We start from the raw sequence: 17,450 nt of genomic DNA, 5'->3' as shown, positions 1-17,450 counted from the left end.
TCGATATTAAGCCCACGTATCGATATCTCGACAAGTGTTCCATCACTTTTGTCCTTCTCCGCAGGACGAGCACTTACGCTATATAAAATACTTTTTGGTATACTTTGAAAATGTGATGGTATATTTCTGTGGGTGAGCCACACCACTTTCGATAACAACAACACGCCGCCGCACAGTGGACAGTGGCTGAAATGACCAATCAAGCAGATAAAAATCCCCTTTGAGAAATTGATATTTGCTGCCGTTAAAGACACATATTTTGGTAACCGTCGCTATTTAAAATAAATGTAGACCAAGAATACCAAGAAATTCGAAAAAAATTAATGTTAGTAATTATATACATATAAAGTCAACTGTTGCCACTTTAATAGTGTATCCTGGTCTGGATTGCATCTAAAAGCAATATCAACCCTTCTTTTTTTTGTTATTAAAATTGAAAATGTTAAAAATGTATTTTTAGAAGAAATTGTTTGTTGCTTATAAAATTCTATCGTTTTTTCTACATCTTTCTGTAAATACCGATTTAAACTTAAAATATATTAAATACTTTGTGAGTTATTGATTTTGTCCTGCTAGATCGACAATTTCACCCACTGTGCGCCGCCACCGTCGCGCTGCTGCTGCCTTGCTGCTGTGAAACAAATCGAACATTTAGCTAAAAATTGGATTTGCAATTCGGTTGACATACTTTTGAGATTTAAATGCATTAAAAGTGAAACCCCAGTGCACCGTGAAACAATTTCCGTAGGCTCCCCGAAAGTCAGCTCATATCGAATTTTATTTGTGGTACGTAAACACATACCGGGTGTGCAGGCAACGACTATCCAATGCCCTACGCCAGAATATGTTACGCTTCGCTGATTGAAGCGTGAAACGTTAATGGGCTATCAATTTGTTGTGTTATCAGGTTGTGAATCACATTCGTAGATTATTTGCCAATAAAAAGAGAACACCTGGCGAAAGGCCTACCTCCCCGAAGAGTGTGTGTCACATACGCAACGAGTTAGTCATCACATCCACTCATACCTCAGCTCGCGCGGGGGCCATATAAATAGAAAGTGCCTTGAAATCTATTTTGCAAAAATAAAAAAATGCATTTGTTAAACAAATATAACATTGTGTTCCCTACAAAACTGCATTGAGTGTGGAGTCGTGTCGAATCTCTTAACTTTACAAAGTAAATGTTTACATATACAAATTCAATGAGCAAATGCATTTTACAAACTTTGCTGCCAGTATACACTTTTTCCGGTGGCATATAATATTTGCCCCTCGCTTATTAAATGCATCTTCTCTGTGTGGGTTTTTGCCTGTGCGAAACGCAGCAACTGTTTTTATTACAATAATGCATTTCCTCTATGGAGGGCTAGAAGCTTGCGTGTGGGTGTGTGTGCGTGATATCAGGTGTTTTCTTGGCCCTTATCTTGGCTGAATGCCTGTGTGTGTGTGTGTGTGTGTGCTTGGGGTTGAAACGGGCCTCCATTGTCCATTTACAGCCTTAAAGTCGTTAAAGGCACTTTGTCAACCAGGTGCTGTTGCCGCCAGACTTAGCCGCCTCACCTGATGAGTGACGTTGATAGGGTGGATATCACCCACCCCACTAGATATGCGACCGTGTCGTGACACGAGTGGAATAAGAGTGTTTCTTGAGCTGAAGCTTCCACAAAGGGTGGTCTCAGTTTTCTGTAGATTGAGTGAGTTGTCAAAGCTTTAAACTAGCGGTATCTGTAATTCTCAGGTACAGAGTATGGCCTGATCGCAGGGGCTTGAGTCAGCTTTACGAGTAGCGGTGTCATGACCCGCATAAAACCGTATGCTTGTTGGCTGACTTTAGTCATCTTTTGAACTCGACTTGAGTGGAGCGTTGGAGCTTAAACAGCTGTAAAGTAGCGGCTCACCTTTAACCAGCAACGCCGGCGAGTGCTGCTGTCGTTTGCCGCTGCTGATTGGATCGGCAGCAAGCCTTAAAGACGGGCAGATAATAATACACTTTATGGGACGAGATATCTAAGCAAACAGCGTGCCTGCCCCTAGCTCGAGATTGCGATTGTGAGCGTAAAAGTGTGTTTGTGTGTCATTTCTGTCTGTTAAGTGGGGCCGAAAGACACAGACTGCTGGCTGTTAGACAGTTGATTCGGCAAACAGAAACCCCATCAGTCCGGACGTCGCGCTGCTGAAATTGTATTTCAATCGCCTTAAATATTTCCAGGTAAAGTCCATCAAAATGGAAATGAACCCAGCCGCAGCGACAGCCACAGCCACAGGCGGCGGCAGAGGAGCAGCAAGAAGAGAACGAATCGAGGATGACGCATCCACACCCACATCTTCAACTACATCCACACCAACATCCGCCTCCATTGCCGCCGATTACATGCGCAATTTCGAGAACATCATAGAGCCAGGGAAGGTGGCCTCCATGACCAGGGAATTCAATCCGCAGGTGGCCTACGAGTTCGAGCGCTATCTGAATCCGCAGAAGCTCAAACAGCACGTGCTGGGCAGTGAAAAACTGCGCTCCATACTGGAGCACTATGCACGGGAGACGCAGCAGCCGCTGAAGAAGATGCAGCAGCAAGCCAAGGCCATCATCGATGAGATTGGGCTGGACAGAAATATGGCTATAATACGTTGGTGCGGCATTGCCATAACGGCCATTGGCCAACGGATCTGTGATGGTTTCTATGTGAATTCGGCCAGCATGGCCAATGTGCGCAAGGACATGGGACGGTGTCCGGTCCTGTATTTGCCTAGCCATCGCAGCTACATGGATTTTATACTTATGTCCTATATATGCTACTACTACGACATTGAGATACCTGGCATAGCAGCAGGAATGGGTTTGTTTAGCTATAAAAGGAGTCCTATTCTTGTTGATTCATTCTTGATCTTCTACAGATTTCCATTCAATGTTCGGCATGGGCACGATGCTCAGGAAAACGGGAGCCTTCTTTATGCGCCGCAGCTTCTCAAACGACGAGCTGTACTGGGACATATTTCGGGAGTACATGTATGCCTTGGTGGCCAATTATCACATTGGCGTGGAGTTCTTCATCGAAGGCACACGTTCGAGGAACTTTAAGGCTCTGGTTCCCAAGGTGGGGCTATTGTCGATGGCCCTGCTGCCCTACTTTACTGGGGAGGTGCCTGATGTGATGATTGTGCCAGTAAGCGTGGCCTACGAGCGGGTGCTGGAGGAGCAGCTATTCGTATATGAGCTGCTGGGCGTCCCAAAGCCCAAGGAGTCAACCAAGGGCTTCTTTAAGGCCCTCAAAATAATCGACGAACGCTTTGGCAAGATGTTCCTGGACTTTGGCGACCCCATTTCGGTGCGTGAGTTCTTTGGCCATGACAGTGGGCAGCGCATGCAGCGAGCCGGTGTGGGCGGGCATCTCCAGAAGCTGAATCGGCAGGAGATCGAGCTGGTCAAGCAGCTGGCCAACGAAATCATCTACCAGCAACAGCGTCGCATTGTCATCAACACCTTCAACCTGCTCAGCCTCTACTACGCCAGCCAGCTTTATGCCCAACGATCGGCGAACATTGACGAGCTATCACGCGGCTTGCTGCACCTGAAACGCATCTTCAATCAGCTGGGTGCGCATGTCAGCGTCAAGGCAAGCAGCATCAAGGCGGACATCATTGACGCCGTCGAGATACACTCGAATATTTTGCAGTTCTCGAAGGCAAGGTTAGAGTTTACGCCGCTGGCGGCCAAACAGCTGGCTACACAAATCGATGTGAAGCGCATGAAAGCGCATGCCTTGTGTCCCTCGACCATGGCCGTGGCTGTGCCCATGCTGGCGTTGCAGCTGTATGTGAATCCGTGCCTTTTCTGGCTGGCTAGACCCGCCTATCTGCTGCTGGCCGCCCTCAAGGAGCAGAGGAAACAGGAAGAGAAGTTGAGCAGCACCAATAGCTACTCCTACGACAGCACTCTGTCGGCTCTGCATTCGCATGTGAGCATCATGGATACTCTGTTTCAGCACGAGTTCATCATCGAATCGAATCGTGAGGCGGTAGAGTTTGAGACTCATCTGCAGCTGCTGCTCGATGAGAAGGTGCTGGACCTGGAGGAGAGCGGTAGGATTAAGGTGCAGGACAACGAGTGCGCTCATGTCATACTGGCCGCCCTGGCGCCCTTCTTGTGTCTGTACTACCAGCTGGCTGTGACGTTGCGACAAGTGAGTGGATCGGCTAAACTGAAACTATGATAAATATAACTCGAATACTTGCAGATACCCTTTGACATCGAGTTCAGCAACAAGGATCTGCTGGTGCGCGTGCAGAAGCATGTGGAACAACTGTTGCAGCAGCCAGGCGGTGCCGCACCTCATGTTCATCCGTATTGCCTCGCCCTGGACAATCTCAATATTGCCATCCAAGCTCTCATCCAGCGTGGCTACATTCTCAAGTGCCGCGACTCAGGACAGATGCGCGTAGCTGATGTGCCCGGAAAGTGCCTGCGGGAGTTAGAGCGGCAGCTTTTGGAGTATTGCCAACTGATGCCCTTTGCCCAGTACTCGATGGCGGCCAACCAGCAGGCACAGTGCCACATAGCAAAGTTATAACTGGCAATGGCAAACGGCGTACTGGCTCCCGCCAATCAGCCACCATCCTCCACACATTCTAGTACAATTTCCATTGCTTTGTTCATCCAATTCATTCGTTTCATTGTCGGCCTGCTCAAGAATTGTCGCATCATCTGCATACTGTTTGTTTTTGTGATTTTGGCGCCGCTCTGGCAACTGCTGCGTTGGCTCATTGCATCATCCTCAACGCATTCCCCAACGTAGGCTTAAGGAGTCGTCCAGTATATGCCTGGTTCTGGGTTCAGGGGTTCTGGCTGTAGTGTGTCTTTAGCAAATATCTTTAGGTTTAAGATATGAATCATTTCAACCCACAAAAAAGCCAGAAAAAAAATTCTTAAAACACAAAATCTAATTTTTGTAGGCGAACGATTTTTAGAAAGCCTGCTGCCGAACGCAGGTTGCACTTTCGCATGACACAAAATAATTTAGAATACATTTTAGCACACAAAAGGAAAACGAAACCCTTTTTCTTGCCAAACAAAATTCGGACACAAAGCAAACAAGACTCAAAATCAATTAGGAAATTATTTGAATACCAAGAACTAGTTTAATATTTGAGGGTGTTTTTTTTTAGATTTAAATTGAATCAGAACAAGTGACATATTTTATATAGGATAATTATTTTCTGTCGTAAGTGGGATTGCACAATTGTAAGTGAATGCACAATTTTGTTTTAAAATACAGAATTTTAAAGAACAAATTTTATTTTAATATCTATCAATTACTTTTTTTTTTAAATTGTAATGCACAAATTTGTTTTTAAAATCAAATTTTTAGTATGTAAAAGTATCGCGAAATACAACCAAATTATTTTTGTCCCGCATTTGAATAATTATTAAAAACATAATGCTTCTACATACTTTTATATATTCAAATTCAACTTAAAAAGCATCACACATTGTACACATTTCTTTTTCATTTTTGGGATATTTTTTCGCAAACATTTTATTTATTTTTTTTCCCCATCCAAATTTAACACAAAAATGCATCGGAAAAGTACAATGTAGTACTTTTTAGTATCGAAATCAAATTGAAAATTTTTTAATTTCTGTAAATACCAATTTTTAACGAAAAACAAGATTAACATCACACAAGATTTGTTTCCATTTAGAGTTGGAATAATCTTGACATGTTTATCCTAATATTTGAACAGATAAAAAAATCTAAAACTTTTAATATTGCGAGGTATAAAACGGGCTAAAAAAAGTACATGTATTTTATATTTAATCGTATAGTTTATGGAGCATTCGTTTTTTGTACATTTCATCTGCATTTAGTTTTTAATTCTGTTTTGTTATTTTAAGTTGGTTGAGTTTTTATTTTTAGTACATTCCCATCACCGGAAATACCATATTTTTGTATAGTTCTACTGTGCCAATGCAAGAGTCGCGCGGGCACTATTTCGGATTAGCTATAGAATAATATAATTATGGATCATTCGGGTTCGACAAAGAGTTCCTTAGATGCGTACCGGGATCCACACAGCACAAGGGAAGTCTGTAAAGAGCAATATAGTATGTATAAATGTTCTATTTTAGACACGTTTGATTTATTTTTGTGGTAGCAAATTTTTATTTTTATCATAGATCTTAACAGTGAAACAACACCAATCCTAACCACTAATTAAACAAAAGAAACCAGAGCAATAATAAAGAATTTAGAAAGATCACAAGAACTCCCTCTTGAATTGGTCCAGGGTGCGGTGGCTGATGACCACATGCATCATCAGACGGTTGGGATTTGCCTCATCCGCCACGGTGTCCACAACGGCAGCATTCTTATAGAGCCACGCCATTTCAGGGCCACCGCTGGGCACACGCATCTGCAGCTTGCGTCGCCCCGTGGCGGCCAGTATCTGCTCCTCTATGTCAGCCAGCAGTGGCTCCAGTCCGGTCTGGGCTCTAGCAGAGATATGATGAACAGCAGCATCCGACGATGGCTGAGACACCAAGTCGCATTTGTTGTACACGTTTATGATCGGTGGCAATTGACTGGTGGTTGGGTCACCGCCAGACACATTGAAGGCCAAAGAACGGAGGGTGGACTCCACGTGGCTGCGTTGGGCCGCATGACAGGGGTGCGAGAGGTCCTGCACATGCACAATGACATCCTAAAGGAAGGAAAAAATACCTTTAACTGAACCGAAAGGTATACTTGTGAGGGAAAAGACTCACCGCCAGCATGGCGTCCTCCAGAGTGGCTACAAAACATTCGAACAGACCAGTTGGTAGATCGGACATAAAGCCCACCGTGTCCATGTAGATCACCTGCAGATTGCACGGCAGCTGTCCCGCATGGGCCGTCACATCGAGGGTTGCAAACAGTTGGTTGCGCGGCTGCAGGGCATCCTCCACCGTCAAAGCCTTGATTAGGGATGTCTTGCCAGCATTCGTATAGCCCACCACTGCCACAATCGGATAATTCTGCTGCTTGCGTTTCTGTCGCAGCAGCTGCCGTTGACGCCGAACCCTGTCCAGCTCTGCGCGCAATTTGCGCTCCCGAGTGCGGAGGATTTCCTTCTGCAGATCGGTCAAGGAGTAGCCCTGACGACGCGTCTGCGTCACGCTGGCATCCTTGGCCTGCGACCAAATGTACGGCAGCTCGGCCATGGCTACCTGGAGACGAGCCTCCGCGGTGGTGGCATGCAGCCGGAGGATTTGTATAACCACCGAATAGCGATCCATCACGGGCAGACGGAATTCTGCTTCGAGGAAACGTTTCTGGGCGAAGGAGAGCGTTCCCTTGCTCACGAATAGGCAGGTGAGATGCTTCTCCTGACGCAGATCCGCTATCAGGGCCTTCAGCTCCACCATTTTGCCGCTGCCGAAGAGAGTCTTCCGCTCGAGACTCTCCAGGGGAACCTTAAGGGCCTTTGCCACTTGCCAATTGGGCAGGGAGTGTATCAAAGCGCTGGCCTCGGCCAACTGATCCTCCGGTCGAACGTCGCTAGGGGTGTTTTGCCTTTTCGCGGACCACTTTACATACGGCTGAAGGATGAGCACCTGCTGGGCGCTGGCTATGTCGCGGCTTATGCGCATGGCACCGCCGGCCACCTCATCGTAGGCGCTGTCAAAAAGGAATTCAGTAAGAAATGAGTGTTCTCTATCGATTGCAAAGTACACACTTACCGATCATCCAGAAAGCGCATGTCAGCCAGATTCCCATTGGAATCTCCTCGCTCCGCGTCCTCGTAATCTTCATCGCCGTGCTGTCCCGCCTGCATTTGCGCCTCAAAGAAGCTCTTCCGATTCCTTATGCCCTTGACGCCCTGATGCTGAGTGTACTTAAAGCGTGAATGAAGGACTCCCACCATAGCGGGACGCAGTGGGAGAGCCCTGGCCAGGCGCATCAGCGGCCTAAGACTAGTCATAACTAAAGCTAATTGGGAATTGCAAATTGCAATTGCTAAAAGGTTTCCTCCTTCAGTATCGTATGCTTGTCCTCAAAGGCCATCCATGCGGCTTGGCAAGATCTGGTGCGAGATGATGTCGTCTGATACGAGATGCCGGTGGCCACAAGCGAGGCGACCAAAATGTTATACTTTGCCGGGTAGCGGATCTTCGATTGAATTATTTTCTGAGCAAAATAGGTGCCGGAAAAGCCTGTAATTTGTAATTTATTATGCAATATTGGCACTGAGAAGGAAAACTACTACGACGCACCCAAGCAGAATGTGGCCAAACCCGTGAAGAGGGACCGGGTCATGCAATCCAGGTAGGCATCGAATCCGGGATGTTTGTCGCGTTGCTGATCCTTCAACTGTTTGATATCGTTCATAATCAACGTTGAATATTTCGTACTTTTATTATTATTTTATTTATATGCCGGCGAGGAAAACAGCTGTGTTTCTTAAAGAGTGGCAGCTCTATCCATTTGAACTGCTTGTTAGCCTTTTTTCCATTTTAAAATATGTATATAATAATATATATATACAACAATAAAAATAAAATACAATATTCAAACAAATATTTAAAATGAGTATGAGCAATATAATTGCAGATTGAGAACAGGCCTCTTTTATCTAATATAAGCACAAATCTGAATTAAAACCATTGAAATTCAATTCGTTCTGCACAGTTTAGCTTTTCTATAGTTAGTTCTGGCTATTTTCAAAGTTGATTGCTAGAAAATGGCTACACCCGCACTGATTTGGCAACGCCAAGCGCGCTGTCTGCTGCTGCGAGTGTTTGTATTATCTTTTAATTGTTGTTTTCGCAGAAATTGTCCATAAAAATGGATGTGGAGAAGATTTGCCTGACCTGCTTGAGTCTGACTGGGCCGTTTCTATCCATTTATGAGGGCGGAGTAGGCAGCTGCCTGGCCGATATGCTCAAGCAGTTCACCAAAACGAAGGTACGCGAAGGCGTCGGACGATAAAAACAAAACCGCAACAATCCTAATCCTTCCATTTGACAGCCGCGCCCCGAGGATAATCTGCCCAAACGGGTCTGCCTGAGCTGCCTGAGTGAAATAAACCACTGCTACACGTTTAAGATCAAGTGCGAAAACTCCAGTCGAACCCTTCGCCAGCTGCTGCCAAATGCCCTGCCGGAGGAGCCCGATTTCGCCCCCACAAAGTTTGTGGACTCTGCCGAGAAGGCCGTACAGACCACCGAACCCTGTGCCCCGACAACAGCCACAACTGGAGTGCAGACCACGTCTGTTCCCACCACAGATGCCGCACAGAATACCAGTCTAGATAAGTCTAGCTCTGCCCCCGAAGAGGAGGATACAGAAGAAGACGGCGAAGAGTGTGAGGTTTTTGACTACGAGCTACCCGTCGAGGCTGCGGAAAAGGAGGAAAATGAAAAAGATACCACTGTGTATAAACTCGAGCCCGAGACCCAGAAGATAACAGAATGTAATATAGCCCTATTCGAGGCCCCCGACAGTGACACAGAGACACCCGAACCCGCACAGACTTCCAAACCGCAGTTAAGAACACGAAGAAGTGTCGCCAAACTGCTTCTTCAGCAGCACGAGCAGGTTAAGCAGTCACCCAAACGGGAAATAGAAGACTCAGAGCCAGAGGCAAAATCTTTGCCAACACCGGCCAAGAGAACCTCACGACGTCGCCAGGCCGAAAAACAAATTGAAGATCAATCCACAGCAGAAATGGTGGCACCGCTCCCAAAACTGATCAAGGTCAGCATCACCCATGGAGAAATAATGGATCTAAAGTATCAGTGTGATCGCTGCAATGCTGGCTTTGCCTTGGAGAAATCCCTGATGATACATCGTCGACAGAAGGGGTGCATCAATCGCAATTATCCCTGCAACGAATGCGAGCGAGTGTTCGTTTCCCCCGAACATCTGGCCGAGCACCAGGCCACCCATGGCACATTCAATTGCCAGGAGTGCGGAATGCTGTACGATTCCAAGGAGCAGCTGGGCAAGCACATGGTGCAGGGCCACAAAAGGAACCTGCGCAATCAGTGCAGTGTTTGTAAGAAGGGTAAGAGATTCCGCTTGAAAAACAGCCATCAATCCTTTCTGATTGGTTACTTTTTGCAGTGTTTACCATGCTATCAACCCTGCGGGATCACATGCGCATCCACACCGGGGAGAAGCCATTCCTGTGCAACATTTGTGGCAAGAGCTTCACCCAAAATGCCAATCTGCGCCAGCACAAGTTGCGTCACTCGGATATCAAGAGCTTCAAGTGCACCGAGTGTCCGCATTCGTTTGTAACCAAAGCGGAGCTTACCTCCCATGCCCGCACCCACACCGGCGTCAAGCCGTTCGAGTGTGAGGTGTGCATGTCCAAGTTTACGACGAGCTGCTCGCTGGCCAAGCACAAGCGGAAACACACCGGCGAGCGACCCTATGCCTGCGACTTGTGTCCCATGCGCTTTACGGCGCTTAATGTGCTCAAGAATCATCGACGCACCCACACAGGCGAGCGTCCCTATGTGTGCCCCTTCTGCTCGAAGACCTTCACACAACGCGGCGATTGCCAGATGCATCAGAAGACCCATCAGGGCGACAAGATCTACATTTGTCCGGTGTGCAGCGAGGAGTTCAAATCAATGCCAGAGATGCGCACACATTTGGCCATACACGAGCAGGAGGACAAGCGCTTGATGCACTTTACGCTGCTCAGCAACAAGGAGAATGGGAATGGGGGGACCCTGGATGATGAGCTCACTGAAGTGACGAATTCGACATTGATGCTATAAGGGATATAAAAGAAGAATTAGGTTAATATGCACATCACAGAAACGACACTGACACCGACTCCTGATCATTCAGACAAATCATATCCACAGATAGATTTTAAACTATAGGTATCTTTAAGCACACATGTCCACCTCCCTGCGGGAATCTACGACAAATTAGACATTTTTTGAAGAGCATCTTTTAGTCTTATACGCCTAAAGGTTGGTAAAAATAAAAGAAAGATCCTTAAACATAAATTGCATCTGAATCGTTAATAGAACTGTCCGAACTGCTGCCCCGTCGTCGGCTGCAGGGCTGAGGTGGTGGGTATTTCGGACAGTATGAGGGCGGCGGCACCGCTCGTTACGGGCGGATCGCCCTGGAACCAATTGACCAGCTCATGGTGCGCACTCTGGACACACTTTCGCTGGTCGGCTATCAGGTTCTCCGAGTATTTCACATGATTCGCATAGGCGTCCTTCTCGTGCTGCGCATCCTTCGACATGCGATGCAGATCCTTGAGTATTGCCGAGCCCCAGAGCTGGACATGTATGTCGGGTATCTTGCTGGCCAGCTGCATGGCCGGCGTCACCATGTTCATGCTCTCCTTGGAGTTGCCAATGCTGAGGAACACATGCGAGAGGAGCACCAGCGAGCAGCTTGTCAATCTATTCAGGTCCTCGGCATTGGCCATCTTGAGGGTTTCCCTCAGAAACCGCCTGTAATGCAGGATAAAGGATTAATAAATGTCTGGCCTGAAGGATTACTCGATCCGGCACTCACTTGGCCTCATGGAAGCTGTTCTTGTGGAAGGCATGCAGCCCCTGGACATAGTAGAAGCCACCCATCAGCGCTTGGCTGCTATACGTGTGCGTGTTCTCCGTCGAGACGGCATCGAGTATTTGCTTCAGATCCGCGTCCCGCTTGGTCCGCAGATAGATAATGGCCAAATTGAGATTGGCAAAGAGTTTCAGGTCCCGCTCCGTCGTCTCGTTCACACAGACCAGAAACTGTCGTTCGGCGTGCTCAAAGAAACTCGTGGACATCGAATACAACCCGATTAGGCAGTGCAGCTGTGCCGAGTGCCGCTTCAGCAGACTCCGATGCGGGACAGCCAGGCAGACATCCCGTGCGGCCGCTATCTCTCTTATGGCCAGCTCTCGGTTGCCCATTACCATGCGGCACATCACGATATGCTCGAGCAGGATCACCTTGAACACCGACAGGATGGGCTTGTCCTCCTGCATCTTTAGTTTTTCGATCTGTGTCAAAGCTTTCTCCGTGTACTTTTGCGCCTTGTCCATGTACCCGGCCATCATCGAGTGGGACACGGTAACGAGGTAAACGAGTACGTAGAGCTGCTCTTTCGGAAGCCACACAAACATCTCCAGTTGATTGACTCCAAAGATGGCCTCGTCCGTCGGCCAGTTGGGTGCCATTATCGTTTGTATCGACATCTGGAGCTGCTTAAGGCTGGGCTTGACGGTCTTGACCTGGCCCAGGGCCAGGTAGTAGCAGACCTGCAGGACAAGGAAGAACACTTTCAGATACTCCTTCTGGTGCGGATTAGGTATGTTATTGTCGATTATTTGTCCCGCGGTGTTCAGCAGTGCCAGCACATCGTTCGTTTTCCGCTCTATCATCAGGATCATGGCTCGGGAGAGCAGAAAGAGCACTTTCAGGTACGTGGCCCCCGCCTCTTCCGCAGACTCGGCGCCCACGGCCAGCAATTCGGACGCGAGCGAGTATTCCCGATCGCTGGCATGGATCTGTGAGAGCTGGAGCAGCAGTTTGCAGTGCCAGTAGACGTTGTGCTGTGACAGTTCCACCGCCCGCCGCAGCATGGCCTTGGCCGTGTGGGAGCTCTGGTCCGTCTGCAGATGCAGTTGGGCCAAAACCGACGCAGTGTCGAATTTCACATCATCAAAATTCATCAGCGGCTCCGCAATGTTCCAGGCCTTTTCCAGGTGCTGCCTCGCCATGTCTATATTCTTTGTGTACGCCATCAGGATCTGTCCCATTTGTAGGTGCGTTCGCGCTTCCACTTTTGATGGCGGCGTGAATGTGAAGAGCGCTTGCAGGCACTGGATGCACTTCTTCACGTTTGGCGGCTGGGAGGTTCGAAAGTATTCGGCCAGGCCGAGCAGCGATATGTAGCAGGCGTCTTGTGACGCTGCCGCGGTGTTCGTTGTACTCATAGTTTCTAATTTGCTAACAAATTCGGTTTGTTTATCGCCCAATTTTGTTTTGTTGTCAATTTCGCGACAGCGATAGCGGTGGTTGCTTACTAGTGTTGGTAAACTCCTTACTTAGGGATGAAAAAAGCGGCAGTCGATAGTTGTGACGTTTTTTACCGATATGTGCAGCGATGAAATTCTACTACCGGCGACCAGCTATCGCGGACTACATCGAAGGAAAGCCATCACAATTGTGGAATTAAAAAAAATGCCCGGGAGTATAGATAATTGTGTTCGCAGGAGCCACAATGTGAAGTGAATTATTGTGTGATTTCAACAGGACAGGATTAGGTTTTGAGTTTTGAGTTTTGGTAAACGCCTATGATACATCAGGCCATCGCAAACGTATTATTATTAACATAATTAAGGTATCGTACTGAAAATCATTATGGATAAATCACTTATCATGTGCGTTCAGTACAACTATTGTAAGAAATCACTGATCCCTGATCAAGGTCGCTCACGCACGCATTATATCTTTAACCAGCAGAGCCAGTTAGAGTAGCAAAATTAGATCATAAAAGTGATTCAGTTAGCAAAGTCTAGTGTCATACGCCCATTATAATCGCAAAGCTCTTAAAACAGCTGAAAACTGCTGGCTATCGATATCAACCAATATATATACACCGAAGCCGCGCTTGGGAAGCTTTTGCATTTTAATAATTAAACTCAATTCAGTTAAAAAACGCAACCGCCCCGGACAAGTTTCCATAACAATTTCGGTATATAAAATAAGGTACATTATATTACTGAATTGTTATTCATCGGTAGTTATAGTACCAATATTTGTGCTAGAAAGATTGAACCCAGTGCGAGTCATAGCCTTTTTGTAGTATAGTTTCGCAATTTTAATCAGCATATCTATATGCCTCAGTGCCCTGTGTGTCTGTATACGCGTATATCAATGTAATTAAATGTACATATTTGTCGCCCGCAATTTAAATGAGGCAATGAATTGCGCTATTTCGTATTTATAATAATTTTTTGGATTTTTTCCGCGGAGTTGCCAATGAAGCAGCGTTTCAATTGGAATGGTTATCAGCATTGATTTTAAATGGTCTTGATTGAGATCAATCGGAGGTCAGTTTCAAGGGATCGCGAAGAATTCCAGGAAGGTGACACAAGAGTTCACAGAAATTCGCAAGAATAAAAAAACTAAACAAAAAACTAAGCAATTCCAATGAAACAGTAAAGATCTATTTAAAGCCAAGTTCAGTGCAGCTTTTTAAGCTGACAGCCTGAGAGTCTTCCCCTACGAGTATTCATAATAAATTGTTGTTCAATAATTGGGATTTTCCCAAAAACCCGTCTCGTCTCCCACTTCAACTACAAGTGGGTGCAGATCGCAAGAGCTTCAACGGCGGCGGCGCAGGCGCGCATCACGCAAACAATACGTCAATATACTCGTACAGTAAAAATACAAACAGCAGAAAAACCAATTACAAAATCGCCAATACTCGTACAGGGTCAACAATGAGTACACACGCGCTAAAATACGGGTGTATAGCGCCGACCATTTATTTGTCCCGTCCCGTCTATGAATCACGTTGTGTCGGCGGTGTCTCTTCGATCTCTGGAGGGCCTCTGTCTCTCTATCTGGCTCTGCTCTGAATCTGCAACCGGTTACTGGAAATGTTAATTTTGGGTTTTTTATTTTTAATACAAAAGCCATTTTCATTGCTTTGCTGCAATCACGCAATCGTTAGCGACATCGTCACCGCTCAGCTGGTACAAAAGCTGCAGCCTGGCGCTTAAATTTCTGGCTAAACGGAACAGCGCCTGCTTTGCCAGCAACAATATTTTACGCACTATTGCTCTGGGGTATACATATATGTATATGTATATAGTTTTTGTTGGGTCAATATGTAATCTAAGCCCACTGGCAATACCAATGACAATACAAAAGAGATACTAAATTACGCAGGGAGACCACATAAAAGATATCTTCAAGCCTAGTCTAGCCAGTACTTAAGCTTTTTCTCTCTCTCTAACTGTTGCTCTTTTATGCTCGCTTCGGTGCATGCACAAAGCAACTTTTCATTATGTATGACAGCAACAGCCATATAGTTGCGAATTTCCAGTGCAGGGGGACATGGGAGATCGGGGAAACTTTCACTTTTGTTCGACCTGCAGAGAGATGTTGCAATTGTCGGTCGTTTAAAGATAAATACCTATCTACTTATAACTGTACGCAGTGGGAAAGCTTTGCTTTGGAGTGAATCATCCGCCCGATTCGGCTTAAGCGGTTTTAAATGAGTGTTGTTACGCTTGCCAGCAGGGCTGCCACCCACTTTGATTTATTTGGAAAACCCAAATTGAACCTTATTACTGCCATGATCTATGGTTTTTTTAGGGGATACTATTCATGAGTCTAAGGTGATAAGAAATTTGGTGATCTGTTTTTAGGGAGAATTATATGTCAACTCTGCCTGGAACCTGCATAAATTTAGCCGAATTGAGTGCTCTCGAGTCAGTCTCTCTAATCACGTCGTCGGAACATAAATTGTCAAGCAAACAAAATCTTGAGCTCCAGTCACGTAGGGGCAACAGATAACGCGCGAGCGCTGAATATTAGACCCGCCCACAGTTCAAGGTCACTAATTAATAGGCCTTCCTCTCCTCCTGCCAACCAACAGGTACAAACAGAATGAAACTTCTTAGCCTGTCCCTGTTTCTGGTGCTGCTCCCGGCGTTCCTCAGCGCCGAGCTTTGCAGCGTAAAGCCCGACAACAAATTCCTGGAGAAGCGCCTGAATCTGTACCGCGGTCAGCAGAACTTTGCCGTATCCATGCTGGACGTGATCCGCACGTCCACGCCCAACGACAACGTGTTCTTCTCGCCGTACAGCACCTACCATGCTCTGCTGCTGGCCTACTTTGGGGCCTCCGGTGAGACGGAGCAGCAGCTGAGCAGCGTCCTTCACCTGGACTGGGCCGAGTCCAAGGAAATGGTGCGCAGCGCCTACAGCCTGGAGAAGCGGAACCGCGAGACCAGGTCCAGGAAGTCGCCACTGGAGTTCTCGTCGGCGGACCGCATGTACTTCGATCAGGAAACGATTCTGGCGAGCTGCCTGGAGACCCGCTTCAGCGACGAAATCGTGAAGCTGGACTTCAAGGGTAAGCCCGAGGAGTCGCGCATTCAGATCAATGACTGGATAGCCACCGAGACGCACAATCAGATCAAGGACATGCTGGCCCCGGGCGACATCGATGCCCGCACCCAACTGGCTCTGGCCAATGCAGCCTACTTCAAGGGCCAGTGGGTCAGCAAGTTTGAGGTTAACAACACCGCCCAGAAGCCCTTCTATACGTCCAGCACGAACGCCTCGTTTGTGCCCATGATGCACCAGAAAGGTACCTTCCTGCATAACGTGGATGAGCAGCTGCGTGCCCATGTCCTGCAGATGCCCTACCGCACATCCTATAACGAGGCCGAGGAGGATGAGGAGACAAACTCTAACATGTCCATGGTAGTGGTGCTGCCACCCTTCAATAGCGGATCCCTGGAGGACGTACTGTCCCGCCTGAATGCCAAAACCCTGGAGGAGTCCCTCGACAATGCCATGCCACGTGAGATTGAGGTGTCGATACCCAAGTTTGAGTTCGAGCAGCGTCTGGAATTGGTCCCCGTAAGCCACGAACACGTGTTGCTCCACGTTTAGCTCTACTAATCTGTAAATTTAATCTCTTAGATACTCGCAAAAATGGGAATCACCAAGATATTCGAACCGACTGCCACTTTCCATGACTTCACCGATCGGAGCGTTTCGTTTGGCGATGCCAAGCATGTGGCCAAGATCAAGGTCGATGAGGAGGGCAGCACGGCGGCGGCCGCCACTGTTTTGGTCAGCTACCGCTCGGCCCGACCCATCGAGCCCACCAAGTTCGAGTGCAACCATCCGTTCGTGTTCCTCATCTGGGATCACGCCTCCAAGGCGATCCTGTTCACGGGCATCTATCGCGATCCCAAGACAATAAAACAGTAAATCCGCGATCCTACTTCTCCTTGTTATTTCCTAATTAACCTAAAAAAATTCTGTCTCGACTGTAAATGACGATGTAAACGTTTAATTATATATGTACGATAATAAATTATGTCAATAACAAGTGACGTCATTTATCGCTATGAAAAAGGCACCGACCCGATAAGGCACTAAGAAGAGTTGAGTCACGAGGGTCATCCCAGCAATCAATATGGCATGCGGAGGTACAGTGACCTTTAAAGAGCATAGAGATTTTTTATACCCGATACTCAAAATGAATATGGATGTTTTTAAAGTCCAGAAGGAAGAGTTTCCGACCACATATAGTATATATATTCTTGATCAGCATCAATAGCTGAGTCGATATACCCATGTCTGTCTGTCCGTCTTCTTTGATGCCTAGTTCTCAGAGACTATAAGAGCTAGAGCAAACCAATTTAAAAATCCAGACCCCTGTGATATCATACAGAAACAAGCGTATTC

At 46.9% G+C, this 17,450-nt stretch overlaps 6 protein-coding genes across 7 annotated transcripts; 3 read left to right on the top strand and 3 right to left on the bottom strand.

Annotated features, from left to right (window-relative positions):
- The first annotated feature begins 585 nt into the window (after window positions 1–585).
- Window positions 586–5,289, top strand: LOC108156292 (dihydroxyacetone phosphate acyltransferase). Its single transcript, XM_017287675.2, has 4 exons — window positions 586–786; window positions 2,210–2,837; window positions 2,896–4,181; window positions 4,236–5,289. Exons 2-4 carry the CDS (start codon window positions 2,225–2,227, stop codon window positions 4,566–4,568), a joined length of 2,232 nt encoding a protein of 743 aa, XP_017143164.1. The 5' UTR covers window positions 586–786; window positions 2,210–2,224; the 3' UTR covers window positions 4,569–5,289.
- Window positions 5,290–5,886: 597 nt separating this feature from the next.
- On the bottom strand, window positions 5,887–7,979 carry LOC108156293 (putative GTP-binding protein 6). The gene is made up of 3 exons (XM_017287676.2): window positions 7,718–7,979; window positions 6,764–7,655; window positions 5,887–6,699 (listed from the first exon to the last, which is right to left on the bottom strand). Exons 1-3 carry the CDS (start codon window positions 7,957–7,959, stop codon window positions 6,256–6,258), a joined length of 1,578 nt encoding a protein of 525 aa, XP_017143165.1. The 5' UTR covers window positions 7,960–7,979; the 3' UTR covers window positions 5,887–6,255.
- LOC108156294 (transmembrane protein 141) lies at window positions 7,970–8,463 on the bottom strand. Its single transcript, XM_017287677.2, has 2 exons — window positions 8,252–8,463; window positions 7,970–8,191 (listed from the first exon to the last, which is right to left on the bottom strand). The coding sequence occupies exons 1-2, from the start codon at window positions 8,364–8,366 to the stop codon at window positions 7,995–7,997; spliced, it is 312 nt and encodes a 103-aa protein (XP_017143166.1). The 5' UTR covers window positions 8,367–8,463; the 3' UTR covers window positions 7,970–7,994.
- A 278-nt stretch (window positions 8,464–8,741) lies between these two features.
- LOC108156111 (zinc finger protein 436) lies at window positions 8,742–10,786 on the top strand. The gene is made up of 3 exons (XM_017287407.2): window positions 8,742–8,942; window positions 9,006–10,044; window positions 10,104–10,786. The coding sequence occupies exons 1-3, from the start codon at window positions 8,823–8,825 to the stop codon at window positions 10,766–10,768; spliced, it is 1,824 nt and encodes a 607-aa protein (XP_017142896.1). The 5' UTR covers window positions 8,742–8,822; the 3' UTR covers window positions 10,769–10,786.
- Window positions 10,787–10,859: 73 nt separating this feature from the next.
- Window positions 10,860–13,050, bottom strand: LOC108156110 (MAU2 chromatid cohesion factor homolog). Its single transcript, XM_017287406.2, has 2 exons — window positions 11,532–13,050; window positions 10,860–11,467 (listed from the first exon to the last, which is right to left on the bottom strand). Exons 1-2 carry the CDS (start codon window positions 12,944–12,946, stop codon window positions 11,020–11,022), a joined length of 1,863 nt encoding a protein of 620 aa, XP_017142895.1. The 5' UTR covers window positions 12,947–13,050; the 3' UTR covers window positions 10,860–11,019.
- A 567-nt stretch (window positions 13,051–13,617) lies between these two features.
- Window positions 13,618–17,091, top strand: LOC108156112 (serine protease inhibitor 88Ea). 2 transcript variants are annotated; one of them, XM_017287408.2, is made up of 3 exons: window positions 13,618–13,721; window positions 15,622–16,613; window positions 16,677–17,091. In XM_017287408.2, exons 2-3 carry the CDS (start codon window positions 15,633–15,635, stop codon window positions 16,968–16,970), a joined length of 1,275 nt encoding a protein of 424 aa, XP_017142897.1. In that variant the 5' UTR covers window positions 13,618–13,721; window positions 15,622–15,632; the 3' UTR covers window positions 16,971–17,091. The 2 variants fall into 2 exon arrangements, with proteins under 2 accessions (XP_017142897.1, XP_033245065.1); XM_033389174.1 differs by lacking the exon at window positions 13,618–13,721 and having other exon boundaries at window positions 15,542–16,613.
- Window positions 17,092–17,450: the final 359 nt, after the last annotated feature.

This window comes from Drosophila miranda, chromosome 2 (genome assembly GCF_003369915.1).
Source record: "Drosophila miranda strain MSH22 chromosome 2, D.miranda_PacBio2.1, whole genome shotgun sequence".
In the NCBI taxonomy this organism is placed as follows: Eukaryota; Metazoa; Arthropoda; class Insecta; order Diptera; family Drosophilidae; genus Drosophila; species Drosophila miranda.
Note: the sequence above shows the minus strand (reverse complement) of the source record. Positions and strands in the feature narration are given on the sequence as shown.